Source organism: Polyodon spathula, chromosome 5 (genome assembly GCF_017654505.1).
Source record: "Polyodon spathula isolate WHYD16114869_AA chromosome 5, ASM1765450v1, whole genome shotgun sequence".
NCBI lineage: Eukaryota > Metazoa > Chordata > Actinopteri > Acipenseriformes > Polyodontidae > Polyodon > Polyodon spathula.
The window spans coordinates 40374011-40393076 of NC_054538.1; the positions used below are offsets into that span (position 1 = coordinate 40374011).

Here is a 19066-nt window from a genome sequence, read left to right on the forward strand (position 1 = left end):
GATGCATGTTGAGCATTTTGGCTATTTAGCGGGAAAGCCCGATTATCTCATCTCTAAGTATCCAGTTGGAGCAGAGAAGATCGGGAAGAGAAAAAAAACGGTTTGGTTCAGAAAATATCTGCAAACATGCTTTTTCGTTCCATTGTTGACCGAGGAGTTTTTAGTAGAACATGCAATGGTAAATCCAGGATTATCTGATGATTGTGTCAAATTGTAAGAGATTCCTACCGCTTGATCTGCTTTTTAACAAAGTAATGGAACTGGAGGCAACAATCCGCAAACGGGTTTAGAAGTGGTTCATTATTGTTGCATGTTTAGTACGAGGTTAATGACTTTAAAGATACATTGCATTTCAGTTTTAAAAAGCTACCGATTGCTGATTAATGGAGGAAGCAGGTCTGATTTCTTTTTGTGGAACAATTTGGTATCTGTGGAAAAAAAAAAAAAGATCGATTTTGAAGTTGATCGGGGTTTATATCCAATTTTTGTTTGTCTATGCCATGTTAAATTTTAAACTGATGTTGTATCTGTGCTAGAGTAATATAATGTGTTGAGTGCAATCTAGTTCTGTTGTCCTTCATGCTGGGGGATGGAGTGCATAAGGCATGCTTTTTAAGAATGTGATGCTTGAATGCACAAGCCTTGACACGATTTTAAAGATCCATACTTTAAATAACTGTTTTATTGATTTAAACAAAAACACACTGCTCATCGCCATACCTGTTAAATATGAGCATTTTAAACGTTTACTTTAGTACTTAATGTCATAGCATTTGCCGTTTTGATCACACACGTGACCTAGTTCTACTTTCTATGCATAAAACTACTTGTCTTGAGCCCCTCGTTTTAATAGACTGACTATAAAATGCGCGTGAACACTCCGGAGTTGCATTCCTTTCACAACCTTTGAGGAATGGCATTGGCACTACATCCTTCCTGTTCATCATGGAAGTGAAAGCAAGTGGTGGAATTTTGGAACAGGGTTGCTGCATGAATATAATTACCACGTACAAATGAGGGTACAATTATTTAAGGTTGTTTCTTTTGATTTTAAGGTTATCATTTAGTTAATACTGTTTTGCCACAGAACGTCAGCAAAGGTATCCCCTCCACCAGATGTTGGACTGTTACCAGTGTACCCGACGCGATGAGCACATTTCGTATGGAGATAATGGGGTTCCAGTCCCTCCTTTTGGGTGTACATTTTCTACAGGTAAATAGCAGCAAACCGCCTACATTCCTGCTTATTTAACAGGCCTAGGTGTGTGTGTTTTTTTTTTTTTTTTTTTTTTTTTTTTTTTAAACAAATTAAGCTTCTATTCACAACATATTCTAACCTGACAGGGCTCTGCAAATTAAACAAATGTAATATCTGCTACATTGGACGACAACACAGCCCAAACTACCTTAATGTATGTTATAATAAAGCTCAAAACTGCACAAAAACGTGTGCTTATCATTGCTGTCAGTGTAACAAGCATTTTGTTGGAACAGCCCTGTTGCTATTTGTTAATTGTCTTAAGAGGCAGTGTAAAGAACATCTCGGTTTGCCAGTTTAGTACCTTGCCTTTTGTTTCCTTGAAGCTGTCGCTTGCTTGCACTGCATTCCACATGAAAATTGCCCTTCTAGTACAGCATGCTTTTACCACCCCAGCTCCTGAAATACAGCACGTTCTTGCTGTTGCCAACGAGGAAGGGATCGTCCGGCTCTACAATACAGAATCACGAAAGAATCCTATTTTTAAAGGTGTGTTGTTTTTTGTCAAGCCACACATCTACAGTTTTTGGCCACTGTTTCACAGTATTTTAAAAAGGGATTATTTTACGCATACAAAAGCTTGGGGTTTGGGGGCACTGAAGTGGCAGGTGGTGCCATGTGTAAGAGAAGTAAAACTGGATTTAATCTGTCTTTTTTTTAAAGTATATTGAAGGTCCTCTGAAAAATGTAGAGAAAGAATGCGACTCCGGTGCCAGAGTCAAATTGTTCTGTTTCCTGAGACCTTTTCCACAAATGGACTACAAAACTAACCATGTTTGTTTTATCTTTTACCTTACAGAATGGCTGGCTCATTCCAATGCTGTCTTTGACATTGCCTGGGTTCCTGGAGAGCCTCAAATTGTGAGCAGCCTTTTTAGAACTTTGCAACAAACTGGGGCTATTTTGAGCAGTGAACTAAGTTAACAATTATGTGGTCTTGAAATACTGTTACTCGTTGTTTTGCTTCCCCTTTCCTAGTTTCATTACTCTGCAGTGAATGTTTGTTTATTTCCATGTCCCAGAGTGACCAAAAAACTTTATAATCCACCTTAGTCAAATGTAATTTAAAACATTGTGTATCATTTGACAAAATTATACACAGTGTTCAATCTCAGCGGGTTCTGGGTGCAGAAGGCTTGAGTTGCTTTGATAACGCTGCTTCTTTTCCTGTAGGTAACGGCATCTGGGGATCAGACAGCTATGCTGTGGGATGTGAAGACCAGTGAGCATCTTGGCACCTTCAAAGGACACCAATGCAGTCTGAAGTCTGTGGCTTTTGGAAAACAGGAAAAAGGTAACTATTTTTTAAATGTGGTTGTCCTTGTCATCAGTGTGTGTGTGTGTGTGTGTGTGTGTATATATGTATGTGTGTATATATATATATATATATATATATATATATATATAATATATATATATATATATATATATATATATATATATATATATCTATAGATAGATATATAATCGCACACAGTACATACAATTCAATTATTCACTTAATTTAGTGAATATTTTGCTGAATCCAGTTAGTTGCTATGCTTTTATTCAATTAAACCACAGTTCTTGTAAAGCAATATTAATTAGTATTAGGGAATTCTTAAATCAACCTTTAACTTCTCTGTTTTCCTGGTTCTTGAACTCAAGGGAGAGTCATGAAATCACATGACTTCTAGTACACAGGTTACAGTAGACCCAATTATTGCTGGAAGATCCAGTAGGAATTATTCTAGGATTGGAAAGTTCATGGTCTTGATTGGTTTGTATGTTTGCCATTATTCTTGGGAATGCATTTTTCCTTTGCACACATGTGCAGTGATGTATAGGTGCAAATCTATCAACTGTCAACTTGCCAGCTGCTTTTCCTGTTGCTTTAAAAAATTAATTGTGTGTGAGTGTGGCGTTAATTTGAAGTAATACTGTGTGTGTGTGTGTGTGTGTGTGTGTGTGTGTGTGTGTGTGTCTATACTTCAAATTAACTCCTCACTCCGATTTCAGCTATTTTTTTTTCTACCCCTGCTCAAAAAATTAAGAAAGAAACTCGCAACTCTGGCTATGTGCATGTGACACCTCCGAAGAGACTGCAGGCTCAATCCACCATGTAATACAAACTAATGCACACACACCTTAGTAAGCACACTGTATTGTGGTACAGTCCCGACAGACAACCCAAGATGAACTGCTTACAGCACAGCAGTCCTTCGCATCCCTTTTTTTCCCCAGCAGAGTTCAGTGCAACACAGCAGGGGATAAAGCAAGGACTGTCTGTTTACCTCGTCCTCAGCTTGTATGGTGAAGACTTCACCTGGAACTTTGCCGGTCACTTAGTGCTATCCAAAAGCTAGCTGGGTTTAGTTGTTTTGTTTTTTACTCAATTGAAATTTCTCCATCCTGTACAATTATATAATTAAAAAAAAAAAAAAAAAAAAAAAAAAAACTAAAAAAACTTTAATTTAGTTTCAGTTTTTCTTACAGATTAACATTACAAACAAGCAGGTAAATTATAGTGAGGGGGAAAAAAAAAATAACAGAGTATGATATATTTTAGTATAGAAACAGAAATCAAAGCGATATTCAAAGGTAATATTTTTCGTTAAGAAGCAGCTGCATCATACTCAACTACTGTTCTCTCTCCTCTTCTTTTCCCGCACCATAGCAACCAAAACACACTCTTTATTCGCTGATACAGTACTCCAATGACCTTCCAACTCCCACCTAATAGGCTCTCTGACTGTCAGTAAATGTTCTGTATTCAACCCCCAAAAAAACAAGTATAGTGCTGCAGATCGGAGGCTCTCACGACGCCACTTCTAAAATGCCTTAAATCATGTAATAAAATATTGCAGCATTTGTAAAGCATGGTATTATTAAAGGCTGTCCTCGTATAATCGGTGCCCTCATTTAAGGGTCATTTTGATCAATTTAAAATAAGCGCTGCGGCGACAAATTGAAATAGTACGATATGTTGGCCACCTAGTTTTTAAAGTCCTATACAGGACTGCAATATACTCTGTAGCCCATTTAGAGTAATACAGCTGCACGCTCTTTTAACATTTGATCTTTCTGCTGTGATTCCCCTGGCTTGTGCCGCCTGGTGTCTCTCTGTTCTGGAAAGCTCACTATAAATAGACTCAGTAGTGCAGTTATCATACTGAACAAAACTAAAAACTGTGCGGACAACAACAAATGAATGCCCAGAGGTGGCTCTTGGGCACAGCACTGAACTGTAAACTTATTTAACATGGCAGATTATTCAACCCAGTTTCCCTTTTATTTATTTTTAAAGCTGTTTTTTGCACCGGTGGAAGAGACGGGAACATCATGGTTTGGGATACAAGGTGCAGTAAGAAAGGTAGGACCTTTTATTTTCAGTCCAAACCATGAATAAATAAATTCAGTAAAATATATTAAATTTTTACCTTGAACTGAAGTTTCTTTCTGTTGCTCTGTTCTTATATATATATATACACTTACCCACTGAAAATACTGTTAAACAAGTTGTTTACTTGGATTTTACTCTGATACTTCCGAGTCCTGTCCTGCTAGTCAGGACTTCAAAGCAACAGATGTCTTGGCATCTTAATAGATGTATTGACCTCAAGGTGATTACTTAAGTGTAGGTAGCACAGTGCCAAGGCAGTGCACTTCACCACAGATAGCTTGGGAATTGTTCCTTATCTGTCTCTGACTTCCTGCCTGAATGAGTGGCACAACTGGTCTAGCTGAGGTAAACAACCAAGGGTGTTTTGCATTTTGAGCTTTGACCCAAGGTCAAACTTTAGAGGTGTTTTAGATCAACCAGAACCTGAAGCTTATCCCACACAATCTCTCCCCAGAAGGGTTTTACAGACAAGTGAAACAGATCACTGGGGCTCACAATAAGTTGGACAGGCAGACTCCTTCCAAACTGAAGAAACGACAGGCAGGCAGAGGAGTTGCTCCTTCTGTGGTGAGTCTTTACATTTTCAGCCTATTTCTGCAAACCTAAAGTACAGACATTCAGGTATTCAAATCACTTTCCTAATTATTATTCGTTTCAGTACCATTTTAACTTCATATTTTCTATGAAAGGAAGAGTCACAGACCTCATCAACAGATATTTCAAAGTTAAAACTAATATTTATAATATAACTAAACCTGGAACTACACGTTTAAATAACAGGAAGCCATGGTAGGCCAGCATTGAGTTGTTTTTTTTGCTTCCCAGGATTCCCAGCAAAGTGTGACAGTGGTTCTCTTTCGTGATGAGAACACCCTCATTTCTGCAGGAGCTGTTGATGGGTAAAACTCCTTTAGCTTGGTAACATCCACCTGTGTTTCAGTGAGCAACTCTCAGAACAGTACCACAGTGGAAAAGCCCAAATTAGCCTTGCATGCTTTGTTCATAAAATGTAAAGTAAAACCAATCCGAGAGAATTTGCCTCTATACCTGGCTTGCATTATCCTTAACCTAAAATGGTAAAGAGAATCTGTATAGAGAAAATAGATTTGCTATCCCTTTACCCGTCTTATCGAAATAAAATAAGTATTTTCAATATTGGTCTTTCTAAACTAAATAAATCATGCCTTATTACAGCACGGTGAAATGTAATGCCTGCAGTTTTTCTTTGTTAAGTGTCTTTTTTTTTTTTTTTTTTTCTTCCAGTGTAATTAAGTTATGGGACCTGAGAAAAAACTACACAGTCCACTACCAGGACCCTGTCCCTCTCCAGGCTTACCCGTACCCTGGAACCAGCTCACGAAAGCTGGGTTTGTCTTTTTAAAACTGTATTTACCCTAATCCAGACTGGCTGAAATGCATGTCAACCTGCTCAATTTATAGGAAGGGGGGGGGGGGGGGGGGGTTCAGTTTTCTAAATCGGAACAAACCTAGCAGTATTTCAGATGCAACAATAAAACACATGGCATCTGAATGATAGGCCAAGTTTTGCTGTACACAGACAAGGGCACTCTACACTATCTGAACATGTTGATATTTGAATATGGTGTGCTTGTTTCTGTACAATACAGGTGGCTCAAGTATCTTTTTTTATTGCACCAATGGTCTAATTGCACCAATTTGCCTTTGTAGAAGTAAACATGAGTCTTCCTATTGATCAGTTATATTATATTAACAGCTGTTATTTGCCTTGGCTTATCTTTAATCCGCCAAACTGTGCTTTCCCCAACTAGGCTACTGCAGTCTGGCGTTGGACTCTACAGGCTCTCGCTTGTTTGCAAACTGCACTGATGAGAATATCTACATGTTCAATGTGACTGGCTTGAAAAAGGCTCCAGGTAAGGGATCAAACAACTGGAGTCTTGCTGGGCTGGGTGTCTGTTAGGAGGAGTCAGTAAGCTTTATAGTGCAATAAAAGAAGTGGAGCATGTAACATTATGCACTTTATGCCTAATTGGGCAATCCCAAATGTCCTGCTCAATTACTTTTATATAGACTGTGTCATACAGGAAGACATTGTTCTTAAGCTGATTTGAGTCTCAACTTTCAGTGTGTAAAATCATTTCATTTACCCATTCTATTGCAACAATTACTAGTGTTCCCGGGACGCTCGTCTCTTATTGAGATGTGCTTTGCTGAACAGTAGGGGTCGCAATACCTGTAGCCCTCCTGTGAAATCTGCCTTTATGATTTTCTTTCTCTTTAAGAGAATGGGCTGTCAATAATATGTATACTGTAACTGTGCATTACGTACAAGATATATATTTTTTGACTTTACTGTACAACACTTTACAACACCTGCCAATGCTTTTGCTCTGAAATGCCTTGTGTAATGCATTATTACCAGATGCTCTTCAGTAATGGCAAATATTGACACTGGCTACCCGCCCCAAAAATATGTTTTAAATGCACAATAAGAGAAAAACAGCCTGTATCATTTAAGTGGCAGCCAGTTTAGCGCTGGGATACAACACTATAATTCTCATTCACTCAGTCGGTATATAGCTTAATTACATGCCATGCGTTGTGTTCATGTTCTTAATACAATGCACAATTATTTTATGATGTGGTGCTTTTGTATTTCACCATATGTCTAATTATTTAATGTACCAGTGTTGCAGAGGTACAACTGCTCCCTGTAGTGCTGTAGGAGCCCACTATCACCAGGGGGAGCCCAAGGGCAGTCCTAGCAGCAGCTGTACAGTATCTGAATGGGCCTCTTGGAAGGCAGGCAGCAGCTGCCAAGGAAGGAAATCACCCTCCTGTCCTTTACAGAGGGGGTCTCAAAATAACCTAACCAGAGGGGATGCAGAGTAAGAGCTGTAAACAACTTCAACACCCTGCAATGGTTGGGTCCCCTGGCAATGTGTTGCTATGCAACCTAGAGGAAGGGGAAGCGTCTGTTGCAGTAGTTTCAAAGGGGGAGGGGTGAGAATATGACCTAAACTTCGACATTCAGAACTGGGTGTATATAAACCTTACTGGGATCACTAATATAGATAGATAGATGGGTACTTTAAAAAAAAAAAAAAAAAAAAAAAAAAGACATAAGGAGTTCGCAGGTGCAGGGACTAGGCCTAGTGCATGTTTCTAACCCAGTCAAGTTTTTTTTTCTTTTCATACAATTTGATTTCTAACAATATATACTGTGATTATGTAAAAATATTCACTACAGTATTTTAAGGTATAGAAATGTAGCATTTAAAACTAAGGTTTACTTTATTTATTTTTAAACATATTTACTGTATGATACCAAGTATTGACTTCAGGGGCTGAATAATGCAACTAGTAAATTTCATAGTGTTGCTGACATTTAAGCTCCTCCTCGTATACCAGTGTTCTGTTTAAACACTACAGCTTTGAATTAAAAACAAAAGTTTGTTTGAAAAACTGCATAGATTATTTGTAATTCAACAAAATGTGACATTATTGGTAGGGTGTGAATACTTCTGCAAACCACGGTATATGCTCTGTTTTTAGTACAGAGATCTCTTGTCTGAGTTATTTTGGATTGTAAGGTTATGGCCAGGGGCCAAGAGGGGGAAAACAAAATCTAAGAAGTGGCCCTTTTTCTGTTTAATTTCATTGTAACCTGATTTATCAACGACCACAGGACATAGTTTGTGTGTACAGGGTAGGTACTTGACACGTTTTCTGCTGTATTTAATTGCAACGTGACTGTCAAACCCAATAGAGCCTCATCAATTGAATATGTAGTTGTAAGGATGTACTTTTCTGGTGCGGTTGGTTTCAAGCACTGCCTAATTAATATCTGCTATTTTCTTTATTTTTTTCAGTGGGGGTATTCAACGGCCACCTCAACTCCTCATTCTATATTAAATCTAGCGTGAGCCCAGATGATCAGTTCCTAGCCAGTGGCTCTAGTGACCACAATGCATACATCTGGAAGGTGAGAATTGGCCCTCTTAGGGCACTTTCACACACAGTTCACTTGCAACTCTTTTTTTTCAGGTTTGCTTCGGTTTGAGTCACAGCAGAAAAATTCAGGTGAACTTGAGTTTTTTTTTAAGTGCATTCAAATTAGTTTGGGTTCACTTGCTGCTTCATCCTGACTAGAGTTCTATCAGGTTCACATTGCACTTTTCTCTACGCACTCTGTTCTCCTGATTTTAATAAATTGGAAGTTTTCTGTGGGGGTGGGGAAATGTTTTCCATCATGACAATCATGGAGAATACTCTACCAGTTGTGGTTGTGTTGATGTTGTCCATGTTTTGGTTTATTTGGTGCTCGCAACATAAAATCATTGCAGAAGAAATGTAACATGCCGAAAGACTGAAGTATGTGTCAGAAAAACACTGTTCTTTCAGAGAAAATGCAGTTTATAAAACAGTTATTTTTAAGCCTTTCTTTAGTAGAGGTGCTGTGAAGTCAACCATAACCCAGGAAGACTTTGTGGTGGGCATTGCGCCATTTCCCTGGCTTCATTCATTGTTTATAATTTTCCAGAACCACTCCCCCATAGTGGTTCGTGTGGAAGGAGTTTTTATCATTAGAAAAATTGTTTGGCCACAAAAAACATGTAGACATAGTGAACATCCTGAGCAAACTTCACACTTTAGTAATACTAGAAGTAACTGTAGCTTGTTTGTAATTGAGTTCTGTTGCCTTGTCATCTAGATCTCGGACCCTAAGTCTCCTCCCATGATGCTCCAGGGTCACTGCCAGGAAGTTACCTCTGTTGCTTGGTGCCCCACTGATTTCACCAAGGTTAGTAAAATTGATTGATGTGTAAGGTTATTGAGCGGTTTTCGTGCATCTTTTTTGTATGAGAAGAATTTTTGGTGAAATTTCAGAGAAATACACAGAATTTTTCTTTACATACCTGTATTTATTAAGAAACCCTTGGAATATAAGATTTACAGCCCCTATTAGCAATAATTGTTCAGGTATGGTGTCACCAGTTATTAAAGATTAACTTTATATGTCTCTGGCAGATTGCTTCTTGTTCGGATGACAACACAGTTCGGATCTGGCGTCTGAGTCGGGGGTCTGATAGTGAGGACTCTGCTGTCGGAGCTGCAGATCTGGTGGGCTGGGCCTGTCTAAAGAAAAAGCCTTCTGAGGTCAAAGCTCCAGGTAAAGAAAGGCCAACAATATGATGATGCTTCTTTTTGCAGAAGGGGTACTTGGCATTGCCCTATGCGGATACTTTTCATGGAAAGCCTCGTCTGCACTGTAAATTTATTGCTCATGACTTACATGCATGAACACCAAGTCCACCATGGCTGTCTACCCAGAAGAAATGGAGAGACCTGCATATTGCATGTTCTCCTCCCCACTCCAAGTAAAATAAGGCTACCTCATTTACAAACATGGTCATCACTTTATTCAATTTTTTAAATAACAAAATGAAGCCAGTGAAAATGCAATCTCCAATACACTTATTTTTCTCTTGTCCTTCACTGTTCATTCAGAACCTGTGACTCCATTGGAGCAAACTCCTGCCAAGACCCCCAGAATAGAAGTTTCCGCAGCACTCTCTTCACCCCAGGCTGCGGCCTGTGCTCCCAGCACTGCAGACCTGCCACTTCCTTCCAGCACACACACCTCCCTCCGAACTCTTGGTCACAAGACCCATACCTCAGCCAGCCGCACGCCCACGACTCCCAGACAGACAACTTCCTCTATAAGGAAGTGGTTGACCAAGACCTCCGATTCTCCTAGCCTTCTGACCCCCTGCTCTCCCAATCTTGGAACCCCAGGCTCTGCAGCTCTGAGGACTCCATCCCCCTTGAAAGTGCTAAGCCCCATGGGCCAGAGCCACCCACCCCCTGCCTTAGAAAGGAGGGTGAAACGCCGACTAGAGCCGAGTGTGGGCGGTACTCGGAGATGCCTTGGAGATTGTGACTGTGTGATGGAACTTGACCCTTTAGCTAAGAAGAGGCAAGGGCTTGGGGGAGTGTACTGTTTGACAGAGGAAGAGCAGCAGTATCAGCTGGGACCCAGTCCAGGCCATACAGAACATGGGGCCCAGCAGCGTCTGGAGGCAGGCCATCAGATCCCTTCACTGGGGCCCTTGGACAAGGAGAACAGCTCTCCTGGCCGGGCAGACTGGCTCTCTGCAATGGGTCAGAGACTGAAGAGAGAGCAGGGGAGTCCCACTAGCTTGAGTCCCGGTGCCAAGAAGCAGGACGGCAGGACTACAGGGTCTCCGGTAAATTGATTCCAACCAAGTCTACTGTTTTGTGTTATGTTTATTTTGAGATTGAGGACACCCATTGTGAGACTTTGAACTGGCTTTACTAGCTTTTGCTCCAATGCAAAGTTTGAGTGGAATAAAATATATTAAGTATTTATTTTTTTCAAAACTGGAAATAAGCTTTTTTTTTTTTTTTTTTTCTTTTTAAATTTTGGTTTATTAAATTGTTTGTCTACTTGATTTTATAATGGTTTGAGATCTAGACATGTAACAGTCTCTTAATGGAAATGAATGAAAAATTGTTGGGGGGGTAGGCAAAGTTACACAAATTTAAAAGTGTTTTTCATTCTTTCAGACTCCCACCACTCCAGGATCAATGAAAAAAATATCCTTGTACTTCCAGAAGAAAACACCAGAATAAACTATCCTTGTACTTCCAGAAGAAAACACCAGAATAAACTGACGACTGAGAGCAGCACTTGGCCAGGGAAAACTGCCTTAACAGCAAATGAACTACATAACCCTGATTTATACAGCATCTTAAAAAAAAAAAAAAACAGGAGGCTTAACATATACCTTTTGAGTAATACAGTTGTAAATAGAATTGGTGCCAATTCATAGTGGTTTAACACTAAATGTTTACTTATTTTACTGGTCCTTGAAACATTTGTTGTAGCTGAACATGAAAAGAGGACAATTTCAGAGACCTGCTTTAAAAATATAGTTGAATCTCCATTGTGTACTACAAGTCTTATGAGGCAAATATGACTAAAGGAAGTATTTTTGTTTTGAGACCAAAGCAATCATGCAGGTAAGGTTGGAACTTAACTGGAGCTGTGCACCACCTTGTTGAAACACCCTGTAACTTGGCCCGTATGAAGGTTGTTTTTTTTTTTTTTTTTTTTTTTAATTGGCCTTGTTCCTAACACAAGGAGAGATATGCTGGTTATATTTTCCTTTTAAGTTTTGTATCCCTGTGTATGTTTTGTGTATGTATTGGTTCACAGAGTGTGGGTTTTGTAGCACGAGTGTTATCAAAATGTATATTTGTATTTAGGTCCAGGGATTGTACACTGCATTTGCAGATTAAAGTGGGTATTAATATGGAGCACAGGGAGCACAATTTGTTCGCATGCAGATGTACCGAGATTCCAAGTGAATGACTGATTAGCAAAAAAGATGCAGTGTTTCACTCACTCTGGGTCGAGTGTACAGGGAGAGAGGAGAAAATAAGTTAAAACAAATAAATAAATAAATAATAAAAGGCAAAACAAATGCTTTTGTTTGTCTATCTTTGTTTTGGCCACCGCTCCATTTGTTTTGTTCGGTGTGTTAGTTATTTTTATTTATATATATAAAATTTATTTTAAAACAAGCAAGCACATTCACTTTTCATTTACTCACCACTGTGTGTGTGTGGGTGTTTCTGTTCTGGGTCTAACCTCACCACCAGCAAGCCTGTTCACAATCCCCTATTGGTTTTTATGTTTAAATAGCTTTACTGTAAATATTTTTATACGGCGGTGTGACAGGCTGGCGAGTGGATAGAGGCCCAGAGACAGACTGCAGTAAATAACTCTTATTATAAATCAACACAAAATAAAAGGGCACAAGGGCCAAAACAAAGGGATTTAAACACAAAAAGAAAGACAAAGAGCAAAACTTACAAAATTAAGGTTTCCAGGCTGGGCAATGCCTTCACTAGATTCAAAAATCACAAACAAAAAACCCCACCAACCTGCTTCCTCAGCTCCCTCCTCCTAATTATGTCAGGTGGCTGGGTGCTGATTGATTGTTAATTAAGCTAATCATCTAATCAACTAATCAACCCCAGCCACCTGAACACAATGAACCCAGGCAGGTAGGGGAATTTAACCCCATCCCTGCCAATTTCTAAAGGACAGAGCTGTGCTTCTAATTTTTGAATTGAAGAGGTACTGGAATAAAATTGTTCTGCAGCGGAGAACAAATACCAGGATGACGCTAGCAATTGAGTAGTGTTTTGTGTGCATTTAATATGGAAGTGTTTCTCTTTCAGAAAAAGCCTGAACATTTGTTGAACATAAGTTTGAGGAGTGAAATCGGAATGTATTTCAAAGCATGATGGCTACCTAGTGATTAAAGTAAAGGTTTTATTTTAGATATAATCAGAAATTTATGGGAGGCGTCAAAGTGGTTGTGGTACCGCAGTAATGTTAACCTTTTTTTGGCAGTTTTATTTAAATTTATTTATTTTATTTTCTAGTTTTAGCTTTTTGTGAATGAAGTGGAATGTTCCGTACATGTGAAAACGTCACTATTATTCTCTCCATATTAGGTTTTCTATGTTAATGGAAGTAATGATTGGTTAAGGATTTACCGCTCCCTTTGTTTACAATTACACAGGGTGATGATTCATTTTCTTAACTAACCCCTATCACTGCTCGTGGATTGTCTCAGGTATGTTCCCACATGATCAATAATGATAAATGGAACTGTAGCCTTCAGAGAATGTGTTTGTTTTGTTGACAAAATGAAGCTGAGCCACGTCTGCAGTGAAACTGTTGCTAGGTGAAGCCTTGCCCTAACCTTCAGAAAGGCTGAAATAAACATGTTCAGGCCGACCACATTGACAAGGTGCAGTGCCTTTCCTTACTCTTTCCTCATTGTTGAGCCTTCATCTAGAATGATTGGCTAGTATTAAAATATGAATAACATTTAAGTGAAACAAACTGCCACCAGACAAAAAAAAAAGGGGGGGGTTGAACTTGTTTTTGCAGTGTGGTGTTTTGTTTTTTTAAATACATTCCAACACCAACATGACAATTGCGTTAAATGCAAAGCATGCTATATTAAATATGAAACTAATTGTTCTTCATTTTGGACCACGTAAGAAGAGTAGGGTATGTTTTCCATTTTGGTCTTAATGTAGTATTTTTTTTCATCTATAATATGACTAGGCAGACAGTAGTATCTTTGTTTGATTTAACTTTGGCCCGCTTTGGTTTGTGGGGATTAATACCCTGTCAGTAATTCCATTTCAATAAGCAATGCTGTGCAAATGTCATATACTTTGTCACATTAGAACTACAGGTCTGTGCAGCATACAAATGGTTAAATAAGAACTTCTCATTGGAGTTGTCATCTCTAACTTCAATGCCATGGGTTAGCATATCAGCATACCTTTTATGATTATGTTTATCTGGTTCGTTCCATTGTGGTCATTCTTGATTCCAGTGTTCTTCATAGTTGATGTGTATTTGTGTTGAAACTCACCTGTTCATTCAACAAAGCTGTTTTGCTCCTGTGAATACCTTGTTTGTAGTATATTTGACAAGCTTCCTTTTATATTTAATGTTGTGTTGTATTTGTATATATAAAAAGCATGTTGAACTTGATTTGTAATGCTTCGTCACTGACTTCTGTCTAGTAGTGTTGTTTTCTTTTTATAAAGTGCAACTTATTTTAAATGTTTTTTTCTTTTTACAGTTATCACTGGTATCAAATGCAACAGCATTCCAGACCCCATTTAGCTGTCCGAGTTTGTTCCATGCTGCCATATTACATTTTATAGCCTTCAACTTCAGCCCCAGTGATAAAGCTACTGTAGCATGAACATGTCTTTAGCAATGGAAATGAGTGCTCGCATTCTTATGGAACACTATCGTAATGGCACGGTTTATTTACTATGCAATCCTGTTGAGATGGAAGTGTCAAGTTTTGAGTGCCCTGGGGAGGGGGGCATTAGTAGTGCACATTGTTGGAATGGCTGTCTCATTTTACTAAGCCTCCCAGCGCAGGGCAGTGAGGTTGGGTGGAAGCCTTGCCCTATAACTGTATTTATAAAAAATGTAGTCAGTTATTTAGCTGTCACACTTTTTGATTTACTGAAGAGAAACCAAAAGTATTTCACATGTACAAAAACAACCAAATTAGAACGAAGGGGCTAGCATCTTTAGATGTGCTCTACAAAAAATTCTCAACAATAAAACCTTGGATTTGAAGATCCCCTGCTAGCTTGTCCTGTTATGTGCCATGCTTCTCTGCTCTAATCTCTGGTATTTACATAACAGTGCTGTACTCTATTATATTTAAAGGTAAATTGGGTTGAATTATATCTTTTTAGAGGTATCTTATTTGGAAATGCATTTAAACAATTGCACAGTAAAGTGTGCAGTTATATTCAAAGTTTCAGTCTTCTGTACAAGGTGTGGATTGTTCTGCTATTTTAACCACAGGTTGAATTCTTGCAGAGTAAACCTCTTGCTCTGAACATGAATTCTGCTTTTTTTCTGTCTTTGTGTGTGTGCAACATTAGCCAAAGGCTAAAATTCCAAATGCATCCGTCTGAATAATAATTTATTATATTTTACTGGCCTGTAAAAAGATTATTGAATAACTAGCATGTTTAGAATACTTTGACCATATAAATGTAACCATTAGGCCTTTTTGAAGCAAGTGTAAGCAAAGCTTATTCTTTTAGAGCCTATATTCTCTCCAATACATTATGTATTTGCAATCTTTTATAAATCACTTGGTGTCAGAGGCCACATACAAATTTAATTAAATCATGTAGGTGCTCTAATTCTGAATACACAGCTGTTCATTCTTTGCTGCAAACACACATGGGTTAAAGCTGTGCCAACAAGTGTAGTGAATCGGACTATAAATAACAAGGCTTCTTATGAAGGTGTTTGCTGTGGCCAGCGCTGACCGAGTTACCTTCTGTTGGCTGCCGTGCAGGAAACCACAAGGAAACCAATAAAAGTTACTGAAACAGCCCAGCTGTACTATGACACCCACTGCTGTGCTTAACTGGGTGTTAATGGACCTAAAACTAATAAAGTGAGGCTGAAGAGGCTAAATAAACAAATGTGTTTCCTTCTTAATTATTGGTGCCGGTTTGCAGCACTCGCAATGTGTGTTTTTTTTTTTTTTTTTTTTAATGGATGTTTGTTTCTGTGAAAACTTGGGATTGATTGATTTTAAAACTTGTATATACTTTCATAATTGTAAATTGTTAAAACAAAGCTTTCCTCCAATACACCAACCCTACTGGCTATAAGATCTAATCACTGAACACACCGCATACTGCAAGCACCCTTTTTACAATATATATTTAAAACAGAAAACATTAGCACATCTGGACATGGATAGAAATAAACAAATATAAATATAACCCAACAAAGTCACAACATTTTGTAAAATATAAAAGAATAATTAATCGTAATGCTTTCTGCCATTTTATTCAACAATATGAATCATGCATCAATATAAGTAACGTTTGATAGATCTCTCCCTTGCTCATAATGAGGACTCTGAAATCGGAGGTAGACTGATGCCGTGTATCATAAAGGCTTTTCAAAATGTGCTGTCGTAGTTGCCAGAGAAAAAAGCAGTCTGTCATAAGTTAACTTTATATTCAAAGTGTTACAGCACAAACTAATACTGTCTTAGTTAAATATTTTGAGTTTGGGGTTCAAAAATCAAACTTTGGGATGTAGCTGGGAACCTCTTTGGGAATAATGTTCAAGACAAGTACAAATTTGTTCAGATAATGAATGTTGGTATGCTGTATGGAAAGGTGATATACCACATAATTGCACGGAACAGTCTGTTCTGGTCATGGTGCAGTGTCATTTGAATTTCAAGGTAATTTCAACGCTCACTAATTACAAAGGGAGAACCAATTGCGGCAGGGAAATGCAGAGACTATACAAAAGCATAATAACAACACGGGTCATAGCAGGCTTTCATGTCCTAGCTCCATAAGTTTTGTATTCTAGCTCCTCCCACCTGCATCTCAGTCAGGCTTTCTTGCATAATTCACATAACCTACAATTGATCAGTAGTCCCTTCATCTGTATCGTATGGCCTGCTGACACTAGCTACATTCAAATAATGTTAGAAAAATGCTTTGTTTTTTACTTTTGTTTACTCCGCTATAGTTCTGGGTTTTAAGACATGCAGTTTTAAGCTTGGACGAAGCTTGGACTTCTAGTTATTTAAAATAGATGTTTTAATAATAGATATAGACTATCCCTATGGGACACATGGTGGTAGTCTTAGATTCTTGTTTTCCATCATCTGGTGCCTCCATCTGCAAACTGAGTAATTTGTTTAAAGTGTTCAACCCCGAGGTTGCTGCAACTGGCAAAAAAGTTTGCCAGTTGTACAAGTTTCTTTTTGATAATAAATTACGCCCAAAAAACACCCACCAGATTCTAGGCCTTATCTCGCCTTTTGTTTTAGCCACTTACGCCACATTTCCACCATGGAAACAGTCTACCATCTCGTTCCAATATCAAACTGGGGCTGCTGGTAGTTCCAATTGCAGACTACGATCCAATCTGCAACCAGACACACTATACAAGAGTCAAAGGTCCCCTGTATGTATCACATGTTTGTATAATTCCTATTTATAAATTAATTAGCCAACAGTCCGTATTTTCCTGACAGTATATATATATTAACAGCCCTCATGTTCTGCAACAATGTTTTGTTTTTTTCCATACATTTAAAACCATCTGCTACAGGGGAGATCTGTGCTGACTGTCTGGTGCATGCGTGGTCCTCCAGGAAGAGGGCAGCAGCCCTGCAAGATCCGTCTGTCAGTCATGGCGATGACAAGGAGAGGTGGGGAAGAGGATGTGTTGGCTTTCCGTCTCTCCGAGTGGCTGAAAGGCGAATCTTGGGGGATTGCTTGGCCCATAAGTACTGCACTTGGCTATGTAGTCGGGTGGCCTAATGGGATGGAGCCCCGAGCTGACCGGCATAGCAGCAGTGGGGGCACTGCGTAAGCAGCAATTTTTTTAATAGTTTTATTAAAGTATGTTGTTTTCTCTTTTCATTTCACCTTTAGTTTTCATTATTATTTTGAGCACCTGTGAGTGCACCTGTGTATACCTGTGGTGGTAACCCTGTGGTCCTGATTACCATTATCGGTATACAGGCCACAGACAACGCACCCTCTGCAGGCTAAGCAATAAAAAAGAAAATAAATAAAACTGGGCACCTGTGCAGTGTTTTTCAAATAACATCTTCTGTCTCCCGTGTCAGTGAATACCCCCACCCTTCCACACCATCCTTCACATCAGATACTCATGAGGTAACTTCCACAATCAGTGCAAGTTGGAGAGATCAACTTCCATCAACTGGGGTTGAAAGAGATGCAATTGAAATTAATACGATCAGTGCCAATGGTAGATGGAAGCATGTCATAATTGAAAAACTTGGGCTGGCTCAATTTTAGTCAATTAAGCTGATGGAAAATCATAAAGGACAGCCCAGACCACTCGGCCAGATGCTGCGAAGGCACCGCAGCCTCCCCATGCCGCCAGGAAAAGCCAGTGGGTTGGCTTAGTGGAGGGACCGCCAACCCGCCTTACAGCACCCTCCAAACCAGCTATGCCCGACACCCTTCCTATGGACTAAGGGGGGGATCCTGGAAGCGTGGCACCCCACTATAGCCAGGATAAGACAGTCACTGGCCAGGTGGCACCCATCCACTGCAAACAAGTTCTATAGATCTGCCTGGGGGAGCTCCTTCTGGCCCAGGAGTTCTGGCTTGCTGATATTGGGAACCCATGTATCCTAGGTTTTGATTGCTTTCTAAGGCTAGGGCGCGGTTAGACTTGGGCGCCTCAGTCCTCCGGGTCGGCCATTACTGCCTGCCCATGGGGCCCAGAGCCAAGCCGCTGCCTGAGGTTCACAAGATGCTGGGCCTCCAACGACACAGCCCTGACGCAGACGCCACCAATCCCGCGCTCCTCCCTGAGCAAGGGGCTGCCACGGCTATGCCAACTTGGACTGAAACCTTGCCTTCCACCGGCCCCGAAATGGAACCCCTGGAGCTGGCAGGAGCGGTAGCTGAGCTGTGGAAACGCAGCTGTAATGGCCTATCTTCCGACGAGCAGAAGCCACTCCGCCACCTCTTGCATGAGTTCTGTGACTTCTTCTCTGCTAACTCCCAGGACTACAGCCGCATCGGGTTAGTTCAACACACCATTGACACCAGCTCCACATGCCCCATCCGTGAACAGCCTCGCCGCCCGTCACTGGCCAAGAAGGAGGCTGCTGAATGGATGGTGCGAGAGATGGCTGCTGCCGGAGTGATCGAGCGATCAGACAGTCCTTGGGCAGCCAGCCCTCACCCTGCTAGTAAAGAAGAAGGATGAGACCTACCAGTTCTGCGAGGACTATCGCCAGCTCAGCGCAGTCACCCGCAAG

The 19066-nt window shown here is 39.8% G+C and overlaps 1 protein-coding gene across 1 annotated transcript; it reads left to right on the plus strand.

The window, feature by feature from the left end:
- Positions 1-43: 43 nt before the first annotated feature.
- Positions 44-11757, plus strand: LOC121315958 (denticleless protein homolog). Its single transcript, XM_041250594.1, has 15 exons — positions 44-178; positions 1088-1213; positions 1655-1747; positions 2058-2119; positions 2432-2552; positions 4545-4610; positions 5095-5207; positions 5466-5539; positions 5904-6007; positions 6431-6535; positions 8495-8607; positions 9337-9426; positions 9654-9795; positions 10134-10873; positions 11214-11757. Exons 1-15 carry the CDS (start codon positions 127-129, stop codon positions 11277-11279), a joined length of 2067 nt encoding a protein of 688 aa, XP_041106528.1. The 5' UTR covers positions 44-126; the 3' UTR covers positions 11280-11757.
- Positions 11758-19066: the final 7309 nt, after the last annotated feature.

Coding starts and splice junctions, on each gene's coding strand:
- LOC121315958 (XM_041250594.1), top strand. CDS start 127: ATGCTTTTTCGTTCCATTGTTGACCGAGGAGTTTTTAGTAGAACATGC. Junction 4,611..5,094: donor TACAAGGTGCAGTAAGAAAG/GTAGGACCTTTT, acceptor ATCTCTCCCCAG/AAGGGTTTTACAGACAAGTG. Junction 5,540..5,903: donor TCTGCAGGAGCTGTTGATGG/GTAAAACTCCTT, acceptor TTTTTCTTCCAG/TGTAATTAAGTTATGGGACC.